Genomic DNA, 11,731 nt, shown 5'->3' with positions numbered 1-11,731 from the left:
GCTAAGAAGAAGTTCGATATCTTTATAAGAAATATTTTCCTCCTTGAAATGAGAAAATATTTTATTCCACTAATAATCATGTTTTTGTTAGAAGTGTTCGATTCCTTCATTTTCTCTTCATTTGCATACATTTCAACATGGTTAAAATCATCGAAAAGACCATTTTCAAATATGTTAGCTTTTGGAAGGATTTTCTTGACCTCACAGTCTTTGACAGCAATCAAACTAAATGACAAAGACTTTAATGAAATCCCTCCATTTTTACAAACACACTAAATGTATGTTGTGTCCATTCATTAATGTTTGAAAAAGCTCTCTGTTATGAGGCCTTCTTCTTGTAGACTGTGCACTTGAACAAGTAGTTCACTGTTTATAATGCCCTCTTCTTATCTTGCCCTGAACTTGAACAAAATATCGTCAATTTCCTTCTTAACTTCAACAGCAGAGGTATCATCAATTTTCAAGTTAACTTCAGAAAACATTCTAATCTGGCTTTGTAAGAAAATGAGATAGGAAAAGTTCTCTGTTTTGTTAAAAAAAATCATACAGCATACTTAGAGATTTATCCAGGCTTAAGAAGTAAGATCTGAGAGGTTTATACATTTCTATCAAACGATTCAAAGCAGACTCCAAAGAAAGGCATCTGGTTTTGCTATGTCCGAGTATACTTTTATATTCTGTCTCACAAAATTCACATACTGATTTTAAATATTCAAATCGAACAGCAAACAAGTAAAAAAAAAAAAAAAAAAAAAAACTGGAACATCTTTTCTAAAATAGTTTGAAAATCAACTGGTAAAATATCTACTGCAGTGTGTGTTGCATTGTGGACGATGTGGGCTGCACAACCTAGTCCATATATTTGTCTACCCAGCTTTTCTTGTAATTTATAATACTAATTGTCTTTCCCTTTTCTCAATAAACCACCAAAATTGGTGTTTGTGTTGTCAGCAGATATTCCTATTATTTCATCTGAAATACCATGTCTGTCAACAGTGTTCAACCAGAATATCTGAAGTTTCTCCAGGAATATTACTAAATTCCAGTATTCATTTTTGATTTCAAAATTTGGAATTTTGCAATATCTAACAATAACAGGAGCTATTTTTGTCAATATGGTTTGAAGTGTCTATTGACAATAAACAAAAAGGTGAACCTTCCAAATCTTATATTATTTCCTTCTCGACATGTGGTGTTAAATCATTTACCGCTACAGTTTTACGTTTCGTCTGACAAGTGAACTTCTCATCTATACTTTTTTTTTAATATATTAAATGTACGATCTATGGATTTGAAACTCTGGTTGTGTTTTATTGTGTGAAACACAAAAGTGAGTTGTTAGATTCTGATGGCTTCGCTCCACATTAAGGTTGGCCTCATCAAGCAATTTGTAGAAGCAGTAGATACAAATTCAGATGTCTTCAAGTATCTGCAAACTGTCTTTAAAAGCCAAAGCATCAGGTCGTAAGCGGCATTATGTCTTTGGCTTTCAGTCTATTTAAGCTCTGCTTCAATAGTTGTGTAGGCAAGATAAGAATAATAGTACAATACGATACAAGGTTGGGAAGAGTTTCTTTATAAAATCGAGGAAAAATTTGAAAAAGGAACAGAGTGAGGTTCTCAATTTCCCAGATTTTGTAATGTACTTCATAAACGTGTATTTTAGGCCCTACAGCATTTTTTGCATGATCATATTTTAAAAATTGGAAATACAATATATTTTGCATTGAAATTTAAAGCAATATTATTCCAAGGCTTTCGGAAAACTGTATGTAATTGTAACTAAGTAATAATAAGTGCACTGTAATAGGCCTATTTCAATATAGTTTTATGTTGTGGAAAATTATTTCCCTAGTAGGAGGTTTCTGTGTGGGAATTATAAATTTCAAGGCCTAACAACAATAGTTGTAAATACAACAAGAAAACGATCCTGCAATAAATTTTCTTACACGAAATATTGTGATGAATCAAATGAAATGGAATTTACGGGACGGGGCACTATGGCCCAGCACTGCGATCAATTTCGACTTACTGTATAAGTCGGTAATATGGAGAAAAGTGGTTGAAACCCGAGAAAAACCTCAATAGCGACCTTGAAAAATCTCAGATCTGACTGGAACTCGAACCCGGGCTGCCTGTGTGACAGCCTGGAGGTCTGAACACTCACCAAACGCAGGTTGCTAATATTGTGATGACAGAAAAGGGCATAACCCTCTTTAAAGTGTCAAATAATGCTTTTGTCATAATTTACGTCGAAAAGCGTGATTACAACTTGGTAGAGGATTATGTAATCCGATGCAGGCTTACTATCTGAATACTTGGACTTTGTAAGGCTGAGAAGAAATATAAGTGGTTGATTTATCGAATTAAAAAACATAATATACCCTATCTAATCTCTAAATCGTAGAGTATATAAGAAAGCCGATTTGCTCCGTTAAGACATCAGCTGATATTCCTGCATAGAGGAGCATCAGAGGAACATTAGTCAAGGTGAGAAACATTTATAATTTTCAGATATGTGAAAACATTTGCTTGATAACAGTATGCCAGGAGCTAATATTTTATGGCTCTATACACAACTTGAACATCACGAAATTTAATTTTGATATACCTGCATTCTAATATTTTCACCGTACTTTGTATAAGAAACCAAATTAGCTCTATTTCTATACTCGGTAACAAGTTACAATTTATTTTCATTGTAAAGGTTTATACAAGCGCACACTAAATCCAGATAAGATGTTAAGAAAAGAAAGTTGTTCCATTAACTCTACAGTGTTAATTTTTTCGTATTAAATTTCAAAATAGTAATAATATTCACCATGAACATTATCACAATAAATACATTTTAAGTTCAATACATACGTCTTGCAAGTTTGCTCCCATATTCAAGAGAATTAGAAATCTCACGTACGTAGAAAGCAGCTGACTACTTTGTGTTTATTTTCAGCAATTGAAATTTATGATTTTCTTGCACTAAGACATTACAATTAAAAAAATGTACAGGACTATTTCTACTTCGCATAACAGATTCGAAATATATAATAACTGGTGGCTTGTGCAGCAAATGCTGCAAGCTAAGTTCATTAGAAGTTAAAATAAGACATTTTAAGATTTATTTTTAGAAAGAATAGCAGATATTTTGAAAGTTTTTTGCTTCATAACAATGATGATGTAACATTCAAAACAACGTAATATCTCAATGAATTGCCTTCAAATGTTGAGGACATATCACTATTTTTTCTGCTAAAAGATCTTGGTGAATTTATCGGGAGACTACAAGATCTTATTGACCTCTTATTTTGTCACTAAGTAATACCTTTTGTTTTTCCCTTCGAAATTGTAAAATTTGCTCTTCCTCCGGGCAATACTGGTCTACTAAATATTGCTGGATTAAATTGTGTCACTAATGAATGTGTGATAATGGTTACGAACAGCAATCGGAAATGATACCAACTGAAGTAAAGTCATTTTAGTCAGCTTGGGCACTGGGCACATGGGCACTGTGTTGCAATAAGTGAGCCGTTGAGAGCAGAAGTGGTGTAAGTCAAAACTGGATGATGAGGTTTAAAGTAAAAGTTCTGTAAAATACAGCGGAAAATAGCAATTAATATGTCCTTCGTGCTATCCACTGACTACTAATAGTTTAAATAAATGGGATATTAATTGCTACTTTGCGCTGTATTTTACAGAATATTTACTTTAACTCTCATGATCCATTTTTGACTGACACCACGTCTGCTCTCAACGGCTCAATTGAGAGTTACAACTGCCATAATAAGAGGTGGGAATAAATCATCAGATCGCAGTGAGGGCTTAATTTGGTTTCCCTTGTCTGCCATGCACAACATAACAGCATTTTAGTAGTTCACCATCTTCGGAGACAAAAAAAGAAAACACCCGCAATTTCCTATGAAGTAATTTTATTTTATCGTCGTTGAACTAACCCAAAATGATCAACGAAAATGAAATCTATAAACCACACGTTTTCTTCGTTTGGCAATATTTGTGCTGGATATTCCAGGAAATAGCATAAAGATTGTTAGCAACAATATTTGATAATTTTCTTTGGAGTGTATTAGGCACGTGTGAATGCTGGACATCATCTTAGGCATGTAAATTATAAGATGAATCAATGACGTATAATTGGCCAAAGCTCGTAATGAATTATTAGTTTCTGAAGATCGGAGAACTATTTATGTGTGTTCAGCAGTATAGGGTGCTGTGAGGAATCTATTTCTGAGATACGGAAAATAAGGCAAATGTTTTAGCAAAGTTGTAGAATCTTATATAGCCCTACGTTCTAAATAAAGTTGTTCATTGTAAATTATTTGCAGTTTCTGTGTTTCATTCGCTGTTGGTTGCCGGAAATAAACTAAGTCATCATGGCAGCAAGAGAAATGCCCTGCTACTCTCCCTACAACAAAATGTTGTGCTTGGCAGCGATCACAGAGCTAATCGATTAAAGGAACGGAATATGATATTAATTTTTATGTCGTTTAAATACGCAGCTGAAACAAGAAGCATGGCTCAATTATTAATGCTTCTTCCATAGTACTGCACTACATCCCAGGAAAATTAAAGATTCTACACCGCACCGTTATTAAACACCTGAAAAATCCACACCACTTGATTAATAACTGAAAAATATTTCACTTTTAATAACAATATTGTTATCATACATAAGTTTTGTAGTTTTCAATTTTATATACTGCGGAATAACGGAAAATATTAAACGTGTATTAAATATAAATGTCTTCATTACAGTCAATAAATATTTGCTTTCTGTCAGAATAATTAGACATTCCATGCGAAATTATAAAAGTTTATAAAATTATGTATGTATATTAAAAAATACAGTCTCTGAACTGCAAACAAATGTAGATATTAATGTTGTTTATATTATGAGGCCGAATAACTCAGCAGAGCAACTGGTTACAGATCGTAAGGTTCTGGTTTCAATCTCGAGTGTCGATGGTATTTTCTTGTTTCCAAGAATTCTAGTTCGTAACTGAGCTTCACTCAGCTTCTTATCAAATTGAGTAGACTTACTGAACCTTACAGAGGGAAGAGCGGTTTTAGAGTATTGCCGACCACACTAAGTCATTCTAGTGCTGAGATCAGGAAAGCATGGAGCTCTCATTCTGTGCTTTTGAGCGTTTATGTAGGGGAAGTATTTCTCTCACGTGCCTATTTTATGGTCTTACAAATATAATTTCACAAATTGAATCGGGAATAAAGCACCTTCCCAGTTAATACATCTATCAAATGGAGAAGTTATACACCATTTAAAACTGGCGTTGGAAAAATATCAAATCTGCTACCAACGATGAAATGAAATTGTGAACTTTGCATCAATATTAAATTATGTAGGAAATTATTTCTCAAATTTCGCTGGATGTGTAATTCATAAACTTACTAAATATCATGGCGATTACATCCGCTATAGAAGAACTTGAAAATTTCCAGTCTTAGAAATATAACAGATGACAGAAGTGATTTTTCTCTGTAACTTCATGGAATGAAACACGGTACTGGTTGAGAATACGCAGATTATTATGATCTGGTAAACAGTAATATACAACGATTTCTCAATTCATTAATCTACTCTACATCTAATTATCTTACTGTGTATATTTTAGTTACAAGGGTGACTAAATACGAATTAATTAAATATGTACGAGGAAGAGTCAAAAAGTAACCTTAATTAATCATTGTTTCATTACTTCAACAGTTTTCAACATATTCCCTAATATGTTCAATGCTAGTGTTAATGTTATATTATGTTGAAAACTGATGAAGTGTTTGTAGTGTTATTGTACATTATTCAATTATTAAGTCCACACCTGTGTAGTAACGGTCAGCGAGTCTGGCCGCAAAACCAGGTGGCCCGGGTATTATTCGCGGTCGGGGCAAGCTACCTGGTTGAGGTTTTATCCGAGGTTTTCCTTCAATCCAATATGAGCAAATGCTGGGTAACTTTCGGTGTTGGACACCGGACACATTTCACAGGCATTATCACCTTCATCTCATTCAGACGCTAAATAACCTAAGATATTGATAAAGCGTCGTAAAACAACCTATTAAAAATAAATTAATAAAAAAATTTATTAAGGTTACTTTTTAACACTCCCTCCTATATTTACCAAACACGTAAGAAGAGTGGAAATCAGACCAATAAAGGGATTAATAAAGAAATTAATACACCACTTAACGTGAGAACACTTCCTTTTCTCTACCATTGAGTGTAAAGGAAAACAAAGACGAGTAATGAGGGGCATTTATTCATTTTCAGATGAAGCTTCCGATTGTGATTTTGGCAGTGTTGGGAGTTGCTTTTGGTAAGTTTTATCCACCAATGGAAATGTAGCTCTGATCTCAAAACCTCTTTACTTCAGAGTAGGTTCTAAGGGGAGAATAATTATAATTTACCGTACTTTAAAAATATTTCAGGCAAGTCCCTTCCTACCCGCAACCTCCAGGATGACCTCAACGATTTCCTGGCCCTTCTGCCCGTGGACGAAATAACCGCCATTGTTATGGACTATCTCGCTAACGATGCTGAAGTACAAGAGGCTGTGGCTTATTTGCAAGGAGAAGAATTCCACAAGATTGTTTTAACAATTGAAGGACTACAGGAGTTCGGGAATGTAAGTGTAATATAGGATATATATATACCTCATTCTATTTGATATTCTCACATGAAAGTGTACTAGAACCACAATTTTACTGTAGGAATATAAGATACATCAACAGATCTATCATAGCGGTTTTTGACGACGTAGTGTCACCGGCGTAGCTAAGGCGTTAGAGAGTTTACTCGCTGAACCGGACATATGCTTAGAAATAAATTCAACTCTTGCTTGGGCTAATTATGTCATTGGGTTTTTCCAAGGCTCTTTCCAACCCTAAGACAAATATAAGGTAATCTATAGCGAATCCTCGCCCTCATCTAGCAAAATAAGATTCACTATAAGCAATTGCATACAATTTAGATCGAACAATAGCAGATACACAGCAGGAATTTGACATATAGTAAAGTGTAATCCATCATGTCAATAGTTTATATGCGAAAATTACTGTTATTCTAGTTTCCAAAGTTAATACAGAGAGTTTCCGTCTGATGTATTTCTAAGTGTTTTTTTAAGGCATAACACCATCCTGTTCAAGTAGCTCCAGACAGGATATGAGAAAGTGAGCATATTCCACATGTATTTAGTTTCAAACTTTGGAGTAACTTATGCCTACTGTAAATGCCAATGAAATTGTTTTAGTGTGGAAGCCTCCTCCTTATATAACTTACATAAAGTAAGTAAGAGTTATACATTTTATTGCAGTTCGTGCAATTCTTGGAAGACCACGGCCTTGATGCCGTAGGTTATATCAACCAACTCCACTCAGTACTTGGTTGGGATCCCTACGTCCCACCATCCCAACGCAAGCATGCTCGCAGAGGTGTTGGTGTCGATGGTCTCATAGACGACATCATTGCAATCCTTCCTATTGACGATCTGAAGGCTCTCTTCGAGGAGAAACTGGAAACTAGTCCAGATTTCAAAGCCTTCTACGATGCTGTACGGTCTCCTGAATTCCAGGTAACACTTGTGTAGTGTGAACGTAATATAAATAAATGTGTCGCCAAAATTAATTATAATACATCAATAATAAGATAATTGTTCAAGTATTAAGTTGTGTAAACTGAAGAGTTACCAATATGTTGCCATGATTGTGCCATAACACTAAAGTAATATTTCTTGATGCAGAGCATTGTGCAGACTCTGAACGCCATGCCAGAGTACCAAGACCTTCTGCAGAAACTGCGAGACAAAGGAGTTGATGTTGATCACTACATCGAGCTGATCAGGGCACTCTTCGGCCTCACTCGAGGTAACTTTATTGATTGTAGAATTATGTAGGTCAGGCTATGAAAGGAATGCTGATTTTAATAAGTATGTTCCAATTATTACATATTTATACCTACTCAACAGCGGCACGCAATCTGCAAGATGACCTGAACGACTTTTTGGCACTCATTCCCACCGATCAGATCCTCGCCATCGCCATGGACTACCTCGCCAACGATGCCGAAGTGCAAGAGCTAGTGGCATACCTTCAGTCTGACGACTTCCACAAAATTATCAATACCATTGAAGCACTCCCCGAATTCGCTAACGTGAGTACATATTTATACTTTTTCTACTAATGTGTTTGATAATCTATCCTGTTCAGTGGACTAATGTCGAATTGCTGTTCTGATGCAGTTCTACAATTTCCTCAAGGAGCATGGTCTCGATGTTGCGGACTTCCTCAACGAGATTCACAGCATCATTGGCTTGCCACCATTTGTCCCACCATCTCGAAGACACGCTCGCAGAGGTGTAGGAATCAATGGACTGATTGATGATGTCATCGCCATTCTTCCAGTTGACGAGTTGAAGGCTCTCTTCGACGAGAAACTGGAGACAAGCCCCGACTTCAAGGCCCTTTATGATGCTATACGTTCCCCTGAGTTCCAGGTACCTCTTTTATGTTTCTAGCTTCTCTTCCGGATTGTTATAAATTCAGCAGCTTGAATATTGTCTTTAAGTATTAAATATTAAATTCTTTTGTGTTTTAGAGCATTATCTCAACTCTAAATGCAATGCCAGAGTACCAGGAACTACTACAGAATCTTCGTGACAAAGGAGTTGATGTTGATCACTACATCGAGCTGATCAGGGCACTCTTCGGCCTCACTCGAGGTAACTTATTGATTGTAGAATTATGTAGGTCAGGCTATGAAAGGAATGCTGATTTTATATGTATATACCAATAATCATATTTTTTATCTATTCAACAGCGGCACGCAACCTGCAAGATGATCTGAACGACTTTCTGGCACTCATTCCCACCGATCAGATCCTCGCCATCGCCATGGACTACCTCGCCAACGACGCCGAAGTGCAAGAGCTAGTGGCATACCTCCAGTCTGACGACTTCCACAAAATTATCACTACCATTGAAGGACTCCCCGAATTTGCTAACGTGAGTACATATTTATACTTTTTCTACTAATGTGTTTGATAATCTATCTTGTTCAGTCGACTAACGTTGAATTGCTGTTCTGTTGCAGTTCTACAATTTCCTCAAGGAGCATGGTCTCGATGTTGCGGACTTTCTCAACGAGATTCACAGCATCATTGGCTTGCCACCATTTGTCCCACCATCTCGAAGACACGCTCGCAGAGGTGTAGGAATCAATGGACTGATTGATGATGTCATCGCCATTCTTCCTGTTGACGAGTTGAAGGCTCTCTTCGACGAGAAACTGGAGACAAGCCCCGACTTCAAGGCCCTTTATGATGCTATACGTTCCCCTGAGTTCCAGGTACCTCTTTTATGTTTCTAGCTATTCTTCCTGATTGATATAAATTCAGCAGCTTGAATATTGTCTTTAAGTATTAAATATTAAATTCTTTTGTGTTTTAGAGCATTATCTCAACTCTAAATGCCATGCCAGAGTACCAGGACCTACTACAGAATCTTCGTGACAAAGGAGTTGATGTTGATCACTACATCGAGCTGATCAGGGCACTCTTCGGCCTCACTCGAGGTAACTTATTGATTGTAGAATTATGTAGGTCAGGCTATGAAAGGAATGCTGATTTTATATGTATATACCAAAAATCATATATTTTTATCTATTCAACAGCGGCACGCAACCTGCAAGATGATCTGAACGACTTTCTGGCACTCATTCCCACCGATCAGATCCTCGCCATCGCCATGGACTACCTCGCCAACGACGCCGAAGTGCAAGAGCTAGTGGCATACCTCCAGTCTGACGACTTCCACAAAATTATCACTACCATTGAAGGACTCCCCGAATTTGCTAACGTGAGTACATATTTATACTTTTTCTACTAATGTGTTTGATAATCTATCTTGTTCAGTCGACTAACGTTGAATTGCTGTTCTGTTGCAGTTCTACAATTTCCTCAAGGAGCATGGTCTCGATGTTGCGGACTTTCTCAACGAGATTCACAGCATCATTGGCTTGCCACCATTTGTCCCACCATCTCGAAGACACGCTCGCAGAGGTGTAGGAATCAATGGACTGATTGATGATGTCATCGCCATTCTTCCTGTTGACGAGTTGAAGGCTCTCTTCGACGAGAAACTGGAGACAAGCCCCGACTTCAAGGCCCTTTATGATGCTATACGTTCCCCTGAGTTCCAGGTACCTCTTTTATGTTTCTAGCTATTCTTCCGGATTGTTATAAATTCAGCAGCTTGAATATTGTCTTTAAGCATTAAATATTAAATTCTTTTTTGTTTTAGAGCATTATCTCAACTCTAAATGCCATGCCAGAATACCAGGAACTACTACAGAATCTTCGTGACAAAGGAGTTGATGTTGATCACTACATCGAGCTGATCAGGGCACTCTTCGGCCTCACTCGAGGTAACTTATTGATTGTAGAATTATGTAGGTCAGGCTATGAAAGGAATGCTGATTTTATATGTATATACCAAAAATCATATATTTTTATCTATTCAACAGCGGCACGCAACCTGCAAGATGATCTGAACGACTTTCTGGCACTCATTCCCACCGATCAGATCCTCGCCATCGCCATGGACTACCTCGCCAACGACGCCGAAGTGCAAGAGCTAGTGGCATACCTCCAGTCTGACGACTTCCACAAAATTATCACTACCATTGAAGGACTCCCCGAATTTGCTAACGTGAGTACATATTTATACTTTTTCTACTAATGTGTTTGATAATCTATCTTGTTCAGTCGACTAACGTTGAATTGCTGTTCTGTTGCAGTTCTACAATTTCCTCAAGGAGCATGGTCTCGATGTTGCGGACTTTCTCAACGAGATTCACAGCATCATTGGCTTGCCACCATTTGTCCCACCATCTCGAAGACACGCTCGCAGAGGTGTAGGAATCAATGGACTGATTGATGATGTCATCGCCATTCTTCCAGTTGACGAGTTGAAGGCTCTCTTCCAGGAGAAACTGGAGACTAGCCCAGACTTCAAGGCCCTTTACGATGCTATACGATCTCCGGAATTCCAGGTGCGTCTTCTTAATTCTTGACTAAAATACCGAATCATTTCATACACTAATTGTGCCTATGGCTAGGACTGTATTTTGAGTCTATATTTGAAATAACTAATTCCTTCTTATTCCAGAGCATAATTTCAACTCTAAATGCCATGCCAGAGTACCAGGATCTACTACAGAATCTTCGTGACAAGGGAGTTGATGTGGACCACTTCATCGAGTTGATCCGCAGCTTGTTCGGCCTGCCCTGATACTAACTCAAAACTTCACATATTTTGTAGAAAAATCGTGACGAATTGCTATGTTTTGACTATTCAGTTCTATAGCTGATCCATCTGCAAATGTCATATGCTTTGCTGTATGATTATGTGTGTGATGACATCTAAAATAAACGTAATACTCTGATGCATTAAATTGTTGTTTTTAACTCTTTGCAATTAACGAGTGCGTAAATAGCCAGAATCCGACGGAATAAGCGCCGTCCTAAATCACTTAAGTGATTATATATACATATCATATTATTGCGATGTACGTAAATACATAATATGATATATCCGTGCAGAAATTCTGCGTTATCATATGATGAAAGATCGGTGTAGCGGATAAAAATTCCCTCCGTCACCAGGATTCGAGCCCGGTTATCAGCTCTATGTGCTAACGTTCTATCCACTA

The 11,731-nt window shown here is 37.0% G+C and overlaps 1 protein-coding gene across 1 annotated transcript; it reads left to right on the top strand.

The window, feature by feature from the left end:
* Positions 1-2,379: 2,379 nt before the first annotated feature.
* LOC138705036 (uncharacterized) lies at positions 2,380-11,473 on the top strand. Its single transcript, XM_069833594.1, has 17 exons — positions 2,380-2,490; positions 6,296-6,341; positions 6,454-6,650; positions 7,338-7,595; positions 7,764-7,887; positions 7,989-8,173; positions 8,262-8,516; positions 8,618-8,741; positions 8,840-9,024; positions 9,113-9,367; positions 9,469-9,592; positions 9,692-9,876; positions 9,965-10,219; positions 10,321-10,444; positions 10,544-10,728; positions 10,817-11,071; positions 11,188-11,473. Exons 2-17 carry the CDS (start codon positions 6,296-6,298, stop codon positions 11,308-11,310), a joined length of 2,880 nt encoding a protein of 959 aa, XP_069689695.1. The 5' UTR covers positions 2,380-2,490; the 3' UTR covers positions 11,311-11,473.
* The last annotated feature ends 258 nt before the right edge of the window (positions 11,474-11,731 follow it).

This window comes from Periplaneta americana, chromosome 8 (genome assembly GCF_040183065.1).
Source record: "Periplaneta americana isolate PAMFEO1 chromosome 8, P.americana_PAMFEO1_priV1, whole genome shotgun sequence".
NCBI lineage: Eukaryota > Metazoa > Arthropoda > Insecta > Blattodea > Blattidae > Periplaneta > Periplaneta americana.
Note: the sequence above shows the minus strand (reverse complement) of the source record. Positions and strands in the feature narration are given on the sequence as shown.